The 16,067-nt window shown below is 37.8% G+C and overlaps 1 protein-coding gene across 1 annotated transcript; it reads right to left on the bottom strand.

The window, feature by feature from the left end:
• Nucleotides 1-221: 221 nt before the first annotated feature.
• Nucleotides 222-15,301, bottom strand: LOC117335961 (alpha-(1,3)-fucosyltransferase 10-like). Its single transcript, XM_033896258.1, has 6 exons — nucleotides 15,155-15,301; nucleotides 13,852-13,894; nucleotides 12,805-12,986; nucleotides 5,365-5,771; nucleotides 4,545-4,719; nucleotides 222-4,364 (listed from the first exon to the last, which is right to left on the bottom strand). The coding sequence occupies exons 1-6, from the start codon at nucleotides 15,245-15,247 to the stop codon at nucleotides 3,843-3,845; spliced, it is 1,422 nt and encodes a 473-aa protein (XP_033752149.1). The 5' UTR covers nucleotides 15,248-15,301; the 3' UTR covers nucleotides 222-3,842.
• Between the last annotated feature and the right edge of the window lie 766 nt (nucleotides 15,302-16,067).

The raw sequence follows: 16,067 nt of genomic DNA, 5'->3' as shown, positions 1-16,067 counted from the left end.
ATTTAAGTAACATTTCTCCATTCCATATTTAGCGCATTGGTGTATCCACCGAGTACATGATTGAACTACGGTTTTATGACATATTGAGTAAATTTAAACTGTGTATCACTGAATTATTCATTTAGCATGCTGTAATCTCAAATTTCATACGATATAACAGATATGATATATGAAATCATATATTCATATGCTGAGTTGATAAAGCAAAACTATCAAGAAAATTTAAAATTAAGTACTAATTTCATTATGTCGTTTTCGAGTCGCTTGGTGACCCTTTTGATATAATATACATCTTTATTCACAATTTGAAAACATAAATACATATTCTGCTAATTATTGTACAAATTCAAACTCTTCATATCCTGATCCCGATATCAAGACAACACATATGCACCGTAGATACCCAGCAAACCAGTCATATTATTACTTGGAACTTGCCAGCAGCAAACACTGCTATATTTCCGATATTTACAGGATTATCAATGAAATCCTAACTTAACATCATTGTCCTTTTATTCTTTACAAATACTTGCTAATCATGCATAAAGCGACTATACCTGTAGATTTCATACTCATTAAACGGCGATGTCTTATAAATAGTGAAATGTTTAAGATATAGTGAAACACGAGCCTACACCGTAAAACGTTTTTTTATGATATACGTTAACGAATTTTAAAACACTGCTTGCCTCGGTTGATGTTTGTAGATATGCTACACGGAGAAAACAGGATGGAGTCCCGTCACGAGCAGCGTTCTGCTTACGAGCGGAAACATGGATTCTTGCAGGACTTCCTGAATTGTAATCTTAACGATTTGCACCGATATAGGTATTTAGAAAATATGGTAGCACATACTTTAAATTGTATGAATTAAAAGAAAGTGCTAGTTTAACAATATATATTCAAATGTTACATCTGATAATATAGTCCAACAGTGATTTTTACAATTATAGCTGCTTTAAATAATGAGGCCTACTTCGTTTTATTGGATTATTGAAAATTTTGAATATTCTCATAAACAACTGCTTATGTTGGATTGGCTAGGAGCTCAACCTAGACTTTTATCAAAATTTCTTACTTCCATTCTACCAGTATTACAGTTCTACTTTTTAATCATCGCTATGCCCAGCAACTACAGGTTTGAAACAATGTCAATGAGGACACGAATGAGCATCTGTTCAAGATATATCTATTACAAATATGAATTCCACTTTGCACACTACCGTATACTGCTGGAGTCTTTAGGAAATGAGTTATCTTGATATGATAGATTTCTTTGTCAAGAAAGTAGAATGAATATACAGGTTGATGGCTGTGAGGTATACTTTAGCGTATATACATAAGTCACAAAAGTGAATAGCACAATTAAACACGAAGTAATCAACTTAAATATAACATATCCCCAACAATGAATAAAACCTGTTAAAAAATAAAAATTGCCATGTATACTGAGAATAAAATCGCAAAAATAATTGGAAATCCGGGTTGACTTGATCTTCCACCAGACTATTGGCATAACTATGGAACCAAAGTGCAGCAACACTATGTCGACTTTCTTTTGTTTTTATAAGAGGCTGCATTTATTGCTGATTGCTTGCGGAATAACTAAACACATGGTTTTGAGACATAATAGTTGGTGAAGAATATGATAAAGTTAAAAAGTCATCATCATGATCTCTTTGGAAAATGTCCATTTTATTTAAGTGTAGCTTTGTTGATCTTAGTTAAAATTTCACCCCGTTTTACCGATTCCTTATCAGATTACAGGTTCATTTAATCGGCTTTTTATTCAATGCACTATCTAACATTAATACATACACAATACAGTGTTTATCATTTTGTACGATATTTACATTCCGAAATATGACCTTTCGAAGGGGACGGAAATCCTATATTTGAAATAATAAATAAAATACGGAGTTGGATTTCATAAAACAATAAATGGGTACGAACTCCTAAGGTACGGAATGCAACCAGTTTATCCTCGTTAGTACCAACTAAAACCAAAAGGTGTGCTGAAATTATAAATGATATGCCACTTCTGTTTGTTACCATCATAATAAATAGCAGTAGGATTTGATCGCATAATTATTGAAGGAAAGCCTGTACTGCTATAAATACATTCACTACTGCTATATACATGTACTGTGTTGTTGAATTGATACGTGTATACGTGACTAAATCAGTAAGGTTTTTAAATAAAAAAAAACTGATTATACAGTCATAATTAATTGCATATAAAACATGACCGCAGCTGCATTTACTGCGTTTAAAGGAATGAACACAACATCTATCTCTGATATGGAACTGTCTAAAGTAGTTTGGCAGATTTTTAAATTTGGAAAACTGGAGCATCAACTGATATACAGTCTGTGTGTCAAATGTGTAATATAAAATATGCATATAGTGCATGTGCATACGATTAAGCTTTGAAAACTTTGTTAATGATATGGTATAATCACCTTCTAAGTACATGAAAATTAATCGAGGAGAACTCTAAACAACAAATAAGATAATGAAGGCCTTAAATGTGTTTAAGATAATGTCAATTATTTGACCTATGAACTATATACCGATATACTACATTGCCATGTCATATGAAATAACGTAAATATAAAACAGGGAAGCACTCTTCGTCATGGATTTCCTTGTAAAGATGCATATCTGAATTTGTAAACCACAATACAGCTACATAAAATACATATACATGTAACTGTCTCTTACTCTTATATCACAATATATCTTTTATAATAAGTATATAAAGACTCACTTCTCATTCTTAAACCACAATATATCTATCTAACAAGAGGCCCATTGGCATTAGCGGTCACCTAATTTCTTATGATTAAAGGATATTTTTCTGTCAAAAATACTAATTATGATCCAATTTGTTAATATTACATGATAAAGCTGTCACATGCAATGTATGCAATATAGATTTAAGACAAGAGAGTATTTGATTCTAGCATAAAAAATAGAAATTTTGGCAAATCTGACTCCTTTGCGACAAGGGCCTCAGCCCCTGAAGATTAGTTATGGTCAAACTTTCATAGAAAATTCGTCCTGTATATACCAAGTAGTTAAAAAAAACTAGCGTTGAATTTCCAACTGAAATTGATCAAAATATTCCCTAATAATAACTTTCATAAAGAAACTATTATAAAGTAAATTTTGACCCCCTCAGTCTCTCCCCACAAATTATTCATAGTATAAAACTCTCACCTATTATTATTTGACAATTATTTCCAATTTGAAATGAACAAAATAAACCAAAATATCATAATATACCCAAAATATCACTTCTCGCTAAATAAAGTAATCTTCTTCCACCCCTGGGGCGAGCGTTCTGCTCGATAATGGATTTCACACTTTAAGTGCATCTATGGCCATAGAAAGGTTCTGTAATATTTCATTGAAAACTGGTTCAGGGGTTTTTGATAAGAAATCGAAAATATAAATCGCTTACAGACGCAAGACGACGGGCAAAGGGCGACAATACGAAGCATATAGTTAGTTCTCTCTTACAACTAACCACATTAAAGCGTTTTCTCTTTCGCTCTCGTAAACCACAATCTAGCTAATATGAAAATATATGATAGCGTGTATTTAGCTATCTATGTCACTCTAAGACAAAATACTGCTTATATACTTATATAAAATACACAACTGGTTTTCACGCTCCAAGACGAACGCACCTCTTCATTACTAAGAGTCTCCACGCTCCCATACGAACGCACTTCTTCCTCACTTACTCTTTCCTTTGTCTCATCTAGTAAACAGGGCCTATCTATAGTGATTGCAGCTGGCCGATCTGACGTACAAACAGGAAGAAAGTGCAAAAACTACTTGAGGTCTCCATCTTTCATCCTGCTCACCGTTTTCTGTAGTTGTTCATTAGTGTATGGAACGCCTTTGCCTATAAGGTACCCAAGAGCCGCGGCAGTATACCGACTACTGTCGAACTCATAGTCCCAACTGTTGCCCCCTCCAGGTCCATGCCTAATACCTTCACTGTTGTAAGCAGTCGGTCCCGGACAGCCATAATGATTATGGGCAGAAAGATATTTTCGTGGAGTTGCACCACGTTTCAAAGCTATTTCATTTTCGTGAATCCTTTGACAGACAAAACACTCAAACCCATCAATAAAGTTATGGTACTTTGTACCTCGAGATCCATCCACTCCCCATTCGCGATTTTTCATTAATTCTATTAGATACTTATTTTCTATTCCTGTCTTTTTCCAGGCTAGATATTTTTCATATTCATCGTCATTTTTATCAAGAAATTTGATATATTCCACTAGCTCTTCTATGGATTTAAAGTCGTCTACGATTATAGCTGAGTGGTTGGACGGCAGGAAATCCTAAAAAAGACCAAAACTGAAGAATTTAAGTACACGTATTACAAATAAAATAGCAGTTAGGCTACCCCATGAGGTGAGGTTCTGACACATCAACATTGATAAACATGGGGACTAGAAGTAAGAATTGTATTGTTGTATTACATGTTTTAAAGTATATTTAATTGAATTCGGGCAGCCTACCTTGACCTTTGGAGATCCCATGACAATGGGGACAGAACCTAGCATCAGAGGACGCCACAACTTCTCTGTCATGTAGTCGTCACACATGGCATTCTCAAAGGCCAGCGAGAACTTGTACTTGGATACTAACTTGAAAAAGTCCGAATGATCCATGCCTTGTATTGGATGTTGTAAACTGAAAAAGCATAAACTTCGGCCCATCATCTTATTTTTAATCCCTGTGCTTCTTTTACTTTTCTTTCTTTTCTCTCTCTTTTTTAATGTATTTCATATATTTTCTTTCTTCTTCTCTTCATACTCATACATATATGAACGTCACATGGAAATAAAATAGATGGCCTTTTAAGCCTTTCTTCATTTTGCTTCAGACATATAGCAATACGGTGTATAAAAGGTTTGTGACTTGCATCTGATACATGCCATGTCAAGAAAATTTGCTTATATGAGAGATGTTGTGAGTGAAGTAGCGCGGTAAAATTTTAATAATTTGAGCAATACGTGTATATTCATATTTGGATGCATTCTGTGTGAAACTCTGCCATGTTTAAACCTGTGTAACGCATTTGTAACCTCAACGCTGATTGGCTCGTTAATTTCAAATAACCAATCAGCGTTAAAGAGCTATCGAGCCAAGCATATGACATTTCATTTTGAGGTACTTTACCCGTCATTCTCGGACGTCTTTGTTTAACTTTCGTAACAAAATATCTAAACAAATCAATCCTGTTCTAATGCAGCACACAAAATCGATATTAATAAGATAAAAATATACATATAAGTAAATATGAGTAAACAACCTGGAATCACGAAGGTGACTTACTGTTGAGGTAGATCCCTGTTGTGGAGACATTTGCCATACGAGTCTATCTTGATGTGTTTCATCAGCAGCTCAACGTACGTATCACGATCGCTTGGAGTGCCACAGTCGCTATGAACGTATATAAGGGGAGATAACTCCGTTTTCTGTAACCGGTTCTTTTCCGCTGTTGGGACCATATACTCGGTGTTAGAAAGCCACTTCAAACTAGGTAAGTACTGTGTCGAGATGGGATAGTCAGATTCTCTTTTAAAGGTACAGGTGTGGTTAAATAAAGTCACAACAGGCTTGTGGGAGTAAATGTAGTTGTTCTTGGGGGATTCTTCGTGCAAAAGTGCCCAATGCTGGTGTGGATTTCTGGGTAAAGGCAAGTCTACATGATCCAGATCAGTGCCATAGAACATGAATACCTATAAAGAAAGTAATACAGATTCATTCGCTCCCACATAAAAAGTATGTCAAGAAACAGTTTCAAGGGCAATGCAAGGGCAATGAATACAAAAAAATCTTTCTTTTTTTTAATATAATATAATAAATATATAATAAAATGGGCATAGCTCCTAGAAAAGGAACCATTGCAATCACAATATGTTAAATATTTATTAAAAATATAAATACTAAATCGCAGGAAATGGGTGTACGCTCAATTAATCAGTGATAAATAGCGGAGGGACACATTTTCTGGATGACCTCTCATAAAATATTCTAAAACCGCAGCAATACGAAGGCCATGCTAATGTACCGTACCCAAAACTGACTGTTACTTTGGACTACCCTCCGATAATTTTATCTGATGATACCAAACAAACATATGTACTATATCAGGTAGAAACAATTCAAATAGTCACTGTTTACATGTAACGCCACCACTCAAAATTAGAGTATTTCATTCTTTTATTTATGTGTAGATGATATTTTTTTTTTACATTTGACATTTCATTACAAATACTAGCGTATAAAGTATTAATACTTATTTATGTATTCACAATGCCGACTGGAAACCCATGTAAATTTATTTCGGATTATAAGGGAATATTTTGTCTCCTACAAGAATTAAGATAATACTGTGAATCGACAGCGTTATATAGCACACACATAACAATCATTTCGAAAGCTCTCTCGTATAAATTTCGTGTTTTTATACAGAGATTCAGTATTCTGATTAACAGTCACAACACAGAAGGTTATAAATGGCGGATAAATGTATAAGTACAAAAGAGGATAGCTCATTTTCAGAGTCGCTCAACATGTCCTTGCAGCATCCGGCAAAGTCGAATTTCTGCGCAAAGACCACACATCTTAGGCATCAAGATTGTAGATTGGGAACTTTAAATGATTTTCTATAAACAAATGACATTGGGGGTTTGCAGTATCTTCTTTCAATGCCAGATGGAATCCTTGGGACTTTTCAACAAAACTGCTAGTATTTCTTGACGTTTGCACTGTCACTTCCTAACTACTGTACGGACAGCAACAGGACACTGTCACTTCCTAACTACTGTACGGACAGCAACAGGACACTGCCACTTCCTAACTACTGTACGGACAGTGACAGGACACTGCCACTTCCTAACTACTGTACGGACAGTGACAGGACACTGCCACTTCCTAACTACTGTACGGACAGCAACAGGACACTGCCACTTCCTAACTACTGTACGGACAGTGACAGGACATTGCCACTTCCTAACTACTGTACGGACAGCAACAGGACACTGCCACTTCCTAACTACTGTACGGACAGTGACAGGACACTCTCACTTCCTAACTACAGTAAGGACAGCAACAGGACACTGCCACTTCCTAACTACAGTAAGGACAGTGACTGGACACTGTCACTTCCTAACTACTGTACGGACAGTGACAGGACACTGTCCTTTCCTAACTACTGTACGGACAGCAACAGGACACTGCCACTTCCTAACTACAGTAAGGACAGTGACTGGACACTGTCACTCCCTAACTACTGTACGGACAGTGACCGGACACTGTCACTTCCTAACTACTGTACGGACAGTGACAGCACACTGCAACTTCCTAACTACTGTACGGACAGAGGCAGGACACTGCCACTTTCTAACTACTGTACGGACAGTGACCGGACACTGTCATTTCCTAACTACTGTACGGACAGTGACCGGACACTGTCACTTCCTAACTACTGTACGGACAGTGACAGGACACTCACACTTCCTAACTACTGTACGGACAGTGACCGGACACTGTCACTTCCTAACTACTGTACGGACAGTGACAGTACACTGTCACTTCATTACTACTGTACGGACAGTGACAGGACACTGTCACTTCATAACTACTGTACGGACAGTGACAGGACACTGTCACTTCCTAACTACTGTACGGACAGTGACAGTACACTGTCACTTCCTAACTACTGTACGGACAGTGACAGTACACTGTCACTTCCTAACTACTGTACGGACAGAGGCAGGACACTGCAACTTCCTAACTACTGTACGGACAGTGACAGGACATTGTCACTTCCTAACTACTGTACGGACAGTGACCGGACACTGTCATTTCCTAACTACTGTACGGACAGTGACAGGACATTGTCACTTCCTAACTACTGTACGGACAGTGACCGGACACTGTCACTTCCTAACTACTGTACGAACAGTGACAGGACACTGCAACTTCCTAACTACTGTACGAACAGTGACAGTACACTGCAACTTCCTAACTACTGTACGGACAGTGACCGGACACTGTCACTTCCTAACTAATGTACGGACAGTGACCGGACACTGTCACTTCCTAACTACTGTACGGACAGAGGCAGGACACTGCCACTTTCTAACTACTGTATGGACAGTGACAGGACACTGTCACTTCATTACTACTGTACGGACAGTGACCGGACACTGTCACTTCCTAACTACTGTACGGACAGTGACAGGACACTGTCACTTCCTAAGTACTGTACGGACAGTGACAGGACACTGCAACTTCCTAACTACTGTACGGACAGTGACAGGACACTGCAACTTCCTAACTACTGTACGGACAGTGACCGGACACTGTCACTTCCTAACTAATGTACGGACAGTGACCGGACACTGTCACTTCCTAACTACTGTACGGACAGAGGCAGGACACTGCCACTTTCTAACTACTGTATGGACAGTGACAGGACACTGTCACTTCATTACTACTGTACGGACAGTGACCGGACACTGTCACTTCCTAACTACTGTACGGACAGTGACAGGACACTGTCACTTCCTAACTACTGTACGGACAGTGACAGGACACTGCAACTTCCTAACTACTGTACGGACAGTGACAGGACACTGCAACTTCCTAACTACTGTACGGACAGTGACAGGACACTGCAACTTCCTAACTACTGTACGGACAGTGACAGGACACTGCAACTTCCTAACTACTGTACGGACAGTGACAGGACACTGTCACTTCCTAACTACTGTACGGACAGTGACAGGACACTGCAACTTCCTAACTACTGTACGGACAGTGACCGGACACTGTCACTTCATTACTACTGTATGGACAGTGACAGGACACTGTCACTTCATTACTACTGTACGGACAGTGACCGGACACTGTCACTTCCTAACTACTGTACGGACAGTGACAGGACACTGTTACTTCCTAACTACTGTACGGACAGTGACCGGACACTGTCACTTCATTACTACTGTACGGACAGTGACCGGACACTGTTACTTCCTAACTACTGTACGAACAGTGACAGGACATTGTCACTTCGTTACTACTGTACGGACAGTGACTGGACACTGTCACTTCCTAACTACAGTAAGGACAGTGACTGGACACTGTCACTTCCTAACTACAGTAAGGACAGTGACTGGACACTGTCACTTCCTAACTACTGTACGGACAGTGACTGGACACTGTCACTTCCTAACTACAGTAAGGACAGTGACTGGACACTGTCACTTCCTAACTACAGCAAGGACAGTGACTGGACACTGTCACTTCCTAACTACAGTAAGGACAGTGACCGGACACTGTCACTTCACAACTACAGTAAGGACAGTGACTGGACACTGTCACTTCCTAACTACAGTAAGGACAGTGACTGGACACTGTCACTTCATAACTACTGTACGGACAGTGACAGGACACTGTCGATTCCTAACTACAGTAAGGACAGTGACTGGACAGTCAAGTTCACATGGCTGTTTTTGCTTCATTGGGGTTGCTTAACAACATCCACTCAAACAATGTTTGTTGGTTGGTTTTATTAAATTTCCTATCGACACATTCTGGTTTTTAAGGGCGAGCCATCATGTGTTTAACAGACAATCAATATGATTAACAAAAGATAACTGATGGGCTCATAGTATGCTATGCCATCAGCATGATAAACCCGGTCGCAGGAACCAATTAGTTTTATTGTATTTATTCATAACATACAGTATACATGAACCAATCGAGTTTTCCTATGACGGGCACAGACGTACATAGACGTAAAAAAAAACATGGTTGGGATAAAAAAAAATACATGAGGCTCGATCGAAATCGTAACAACTGTCCACATAATTATTCCCACCTCACAAAGACCTCTGGATCTATGTCTATTGCAAATCGATGGGTAACTGACATGGACTTTCAATGGAATCATGAATAATATAAAACGCACTGCATATAACGTAAGCAGTGATCGTAACACAAACACCATTCCTTACAAATGAAGTCCGCGGTTTACAGAGGGTTTCTGACATTGTCGATATGTGTAAATCAACCCGGATTTCACCTAGATTGGCGAGGCGGGTATCGGGTAAGGAGAAGACGTTTACCTTTCCGGACGGGTATCGAGTGAAGGAGAAGACGTTTACCTTTCAGGGACATCTGGTATTATATTTCTTGTAAATTTTCAAGGATTTACATGCAAACCTTTAATATTTTTTGGTGTTTCCTCTCATTTTATTGATTTAGAAATACGGTATCATTTACATGTCGGTATTTTCGGTTGATTTCACGAAGTGAACAGCGCATGATTTGTTGATAGCCAACAGTAGACACGGGGGTTAATATGGAGCTTGAATACAATCATTAAAATCGTAATTAGAGATATATTGACCTTTGTTCAAGGTATAAGAATCTTCAATGTGTTTTTTCCCAGTACACATATACAAGTGTAGATAGTTATATCAATTAAAACAGACGATGTTTTTGTGACGATATATTTTCATGAAGATTGAGTAAAATCATATTCACACCAATACATTTGTTATTGGTAGTATTAACCTTAACATACTAGTCTGGCTGTATGATGAGGTAGCTATCCTTCTTATTGGCCCTGGTTTATCATTTATTTACTAATATCAACAGGAATGGTATGGCCAAGTACTTATTTCCCAAGATTTAGTGGTAATTTACTAATATGAACAGGAATAGTCCGGTCACCACTAACTGGCCCAGATTAAGTGGTAATTTACTAATATAAACAGTAATGTACAGCCAACCACTAATTACCCCAGATATAGTGGTAATTTACTAATATGAACAGGAATGGTACGGCCAACCATTAATTAGCCCAGATTTAGCGGTAATTTACTTGGTTTGGTTTGTTTTTGTCGTCCCATTAACAGCCCGGGTCATTTAAGGACGTGCCAGGTTTTGGAGGTGGGGGAAAGCCGGAGACAACTGCCCCACGTAGGGGAACTCGCAACCCAGAGGTGGAGGGCTAGTGATAAAGTGTCGGGACACCACCGCGGCCCCATCGGTAATTTACTAACATTAACAGGAATGGTACGACCACCACTAATTGACCCAGATTTAGTGGTAATTTACTAATATGAACAGGAATGGTACGACCACCACTAATTGACCCAGATTTAGTGGTAATTTACTAATATGAACAGGAATGGTACGACCACCACTAATTGACCCAGATTTAGTGGTAATCTACTAATACGAACAGGAATGGTACGGCCACTACTAATTGACCCAGATTTAGGGGTAATTTACTAATACGAACAGGAATGGTACGGCCACCACTAATTGACCCAGATTGAGTGGTAATTTACCAATATGAACAGGAATTGTACGGCCACCACTAAATGACACAGATTTAGTGGTAATTTACCAATATGAACAGGAATTGTACGGCCACTACTAATTGACCCAGATTTAGTGGTAATTTACTAATACGAAGAGGAATGGTACGGCCACCACTAATTGACCCAGATTTAGTGGTAATTTACTAATATGAACAGGAATGGTACGACCACCACTAATTGACCCAGATTTAGTGGTAATTTACTAATATGAACAGGAATGGTACGACCATCACTAATTGACCCAGATTTAGTGGTAATTTACTAATACGAACAGGAATGGTACGGCCACTACTAATTGACCAAGATTTAGTGGTAATTTACCAATATGAACAGGAATTGTACGGCCACCACTAATTGACCCAGATTTAGTGGTAATTTACTAATACGAACAGGAATGGTACGGCCACCACTAATATTGACCCAGATTTAGTGGTAATTTACTAATATGAACAGGAATGGTACGGCCACCACTAGTTGACCCAGATTTAGTGGTAATTTACTAATATGAACAGGAATTGTACGGCCACCACTAATTGACCCAGATTTAGTGGTAATTTACTAATATGAACAGGAATTGTACGGCCACCACTAATTGACCGAGATTTAGTGGTAATTTACTAATATGAACAGGAATGGTACGGCCACCACTAATTGACCGAGATTTAGGGGTAATTTACTAATATGACCAGGAATGGTACGGCCACCACTAATTGACCCAGATTTAGTGGTAATTTACTAATACGAACAGGAATGGTACGGCCACTACTAATTGACCCAGATTTAGCGGTAATTTACTAATATGAACAGGAATGGTACGGCCACCACTAATTGACCCAGATTTAGTGGTAATTTACTAATATGAACAGGAATTGTACAGCCACCACTAATTGACCCAGATTTAGTGGTAATTTACTAATATGACCAGGAATGGTACGACCACCACTAATTGACCCAGATTTAGTGGTAATTTACTAATATGAACAGGAATGGTACGACCATCACTAATTGACCCAGATTTAGTGGTAATTTACTAATATGACCAGGAATGGTACGGCCACCACTAATTGACCGAGATTTAGTGGTAATTTACTAATACGAACAGGAATGGTACGGCCACCACTAATTGACCCAGATTTAGTGGTAATTTACTAATACGAACAGGAATGGTACGGCCACCACTAGTTGACCCAGATTTAGTGGTAATTTACTAATATGAACAGGAATTGTACGGCCACCACTAATTGACCCAGATTTAGTGGTAATTTACTAATATGAACAGGAATTGTACGGCCACCACTAATTGACCGAGATTTAGTGGTAATTTACTAATATGACCAGGAATGGTACGGCAGTTGTTACCTGGACATACCTTAGTCTGGTTATGTCGCCTGTAGTGCCGGTCAACCGTGAAAAAACACCTGTGGTTGCCACATCGTTTATAGGTTCCAGGGTCCCCAGTAAATGGAGTCCACCATAGAATAATTGGGGTTGTGATCACCTCCTTAAGTGCCTTCATCTCGCCAGCCGGGTCATGGCGATCTTTGGTGTCCTCTGTAAGATTGAACAGATTCCATTAATAGACTAGATAACCGTTACATGATGGTTTTATATGTACATGCACTTGTCATTATTAAAGCTAAAATGAAGAACAAGATATCCCAAAGGGATTCTGCGCCGCTATTTTAAGGTCTGCCACCAGTTATTGCTGTAGGTAGTTTGAACTTTTCTCTTCTTATGTAATATTCCCAATTGATTTTCTGCTACATTTACATAACTCACTTTGTTTTCCTGATCAATCTGAACTAATACGCAAATTTTAATAGTTCTTTCTGAGAAATAGCGATAACAAATTTCAATTGTCAAAATCCAAGATGGCTGCCTGTCGGCCATGTTGTTTCCCGATTGGTCCCAAAATGCAATATGCATAACTAGGGACCAAGAGGAGCCTACATATGAAATTTGAGAAAGATTCCTTCAGTTCTTTCTGAGAAATAGAGCTAAGAAAATTCAACTGTCAAAATCCAAGATGGCTGCCTGTCGGTCATGTTGTTTTCCTATCGGTCCCAAGATGATATATGTATAACTAGGGACCAAGGGCAACCTACATGTGCAATTTCAGAAAGATCCCTTCGGTTCTTTCTGAGAAAAAGCGATAACAAACTTCAATTGTCAAAATCCAAGATGGCTGTCTTTCGGCAATGTTTTTATCAGACTGGTCCCAAAATGCAATATGCATAACTAGGGACCAAGAGGAACCTATATATCAAATTTGAGAAAGATCCCTTCAATTTTTAAGAGCGATAATAAACTTCAATAGTCAAAATCCAAGATGGCTGCCTGTCAGCAATGTTGTTTAACTGATTGACCGTTAGGCCAAAGGTAAATTAGGTAATAAAAGAATTGAATTAATAAATACCTGGCATTTGAAAGTCATCTTTACTACTGGAATACCCGTCAATCTAGATACAAAAAAATAAAAACATTTGAAACAGAAATTAATGTTTGCTAATATTTCTAGTAAAATCTATAACAGTAAAAAAAAAATAAAAAACGCAAAAAAAAAAATAAATAAATAAATAAAACACAAAAAAAGCCCCTTAAAATGTTACTTTCCATTAATTTTCGTAAATAAAGATATATAAATGCTAAAAGCTTCTTTAAGGTACATATACAAATTAGCCAAACTCGAGTCTTTGCAACTGATGCTCAAGACAGTTCGCATTCTGGCTAAGCCCTGTTGTCAAACGAGTATTGTGATGTACATTTTGTCAAATAATATTCGTGATGGTAACAGCAACGGAGAAGGATCAGCTATAGAGTAACAAATTGGGAAAATACTACATCAACCGATAACATTAAATACTTAGCTAGTGACATTTTTACTTAAAGACTTTTATTTCACTTTATTGAGAGGTTTTCAGTATTTTTTTGAAAATTTATTTCTCCGACAGTTTATGATCAGTCACGTAACTATATATCATATAATTATATCACATCCTGGCATTCGGACATAAATTACTATTTACATTGATCGCCTGCTTTGACAGGCATGGCATATTTACAGAAACGAACTTGACCAGAGATGTAAATTTACTTAAACTTACTAAGTTGAACTGTTAGCATACAGTATATTTGATCATGTGACCGTTTCACCTGAAACCCTTTGTTCACACCAGCTCCAGAGTATTTGTTAAAGTATTTGACAGGGCTAGCTCTACTTGTGTATTTAACATGTAGCAGGTGTAATATTATATTGGTGTGTGTATGTTCTGGTTTCACAGACTGATGTAGCTGTAACAATACATATAATATGTAATGGTTTCATCGTCTGACGGGCTGTAACAATACATATAATATTTAATGGTTTCATCGTCTGACGGGGCTGTAACAAAACATATAATATATAATGGTTTCATCGTCTGACGGGCTGTAACAGTGCATATATGAAATCCACATAAGTCTAGTCCGAGCTTCCTCTGGCCCTCACCGGAAGTCCTAGGCATCGTACATGTATGATTATAAATAAAATCGTGACTTACAAATTAGACAGATTAGATAAAGCAAAACGAATTCGAACTTGGCACAAACGAAGAGCGATCTGGCTTATCTATAGACACTCTGACTCGCTTGTGTGAGTTCGCACACGTACGTACACCTAACCCAAGATCAGTTGCTTCCTTCTTTTCTGACATGTTTAAAACTGTTTAATCAATACTTACGTATTCCACATACACGAAGACGATGAAAGGCACTAGAACAAAAAAGCAGACGATATACAGGAATGTCCTAAACAGGAGTCGTTGTGACGGCATTTTATCTAAGCCGTCTGCTCCGACTCCAGTGTCAACATACACACGTGTATACCTCGCCGCTTCCGGCTGCGAGTTGGTACAAATAACGAAGCGGAAACTCGAGCGGAACGACTGACAAGAAACAGACATTATCAGTAAAATCCAGATGTCATCTACACAGTGTCCTTAGTGTAATAGTGAAAGATATTCAACCGTAACATGCCTTATCAGAAGAACCTGCAGGCACTGAGAGGTAATGGCATGCCAAAGCGTAAAATAATGCATTATAATACTTAACGGGAAGGTAACATTAAAAATAGATAATTCAAACTTTATTAGCTGTATTAAAATTACAAGTGTAATTTGATGAACAACATTGAAATAAAAAACCTAATGTATACATAATACTAAATCAAACTGGATGCAGGCCTGTCTATCTCGATCAATTAATAAACTAATGGTAAATTGGATGACGACGTGATGTTTGTAAAAATTTGTGTTATCACATAAATTGGGTTAACGAGTTTCGAAATCTGGAGATAGAACTTGGATCTAACAGATATTGGTTATAAATCAATGGAAAAAAGCGAAAAGCCTCCTCAGATTAAAGTTAAATGAACATCTATAAGTAATAACCAAGCAAAATTTGGTTACAAAATTTATATCCAAATTCAACTATCATTTCTACAGCTTGTTCATTAGCCATTTCCATTAAAAAATGAAAAAATATGTTTTTGTTTCTTTTTGTGATTTTGTCATATATTTGCAAATCTCCTATTTCATATTATGATATATTTGTGTGACCAAACACTTTACTTTTGGAACACGACGCTATTTCTCC

The sequence above is a fragment of the Pecten maximus genome, chromosome 1, assembly GCF_902652985.1.
Source record: "Pecten maximus chromosome 1, xPecMax1.1, whole genome shotgun sequence".
NCBI lineage: Eukaryota > Metazoa > Mollusca > Bivalvia > Pectinida > Pectinidae > Pecten > Pecten maximus.
Note: the sequence above shows the minus strand (reverse complement) of the source record. Positions and strands in the feature narration are given on the sequence as shown.

What these genes read in the sequence shown, in the direction of transcription:
- LOC117335961 (XM_033896258.1), bottom strand. Translation starts at nt 15,247, where the DNA reads ATGCCGTCACAACGACTCCTGTTTAGGACATTCCTGTATATCGTCTGC. An exon ending in TCTTCGTGTATGTGGAATAC is followed by an intron (nt 13,895 to 15,154) that starts GTAAGTATTGAT and finishes TTTTGTATCTAG; the next exon opens with ATTGACGGGTATTCCAGTAG. An exon ending in TGGGATCTCCAAAGGTCAAG is followed by an intron (nt 4,365 to 4,544) that starts GTAGGCTGCCCG and finishes GGTCTTTTTTAG; the next exon opens with GATTTCCTGCCGTCCAACCA.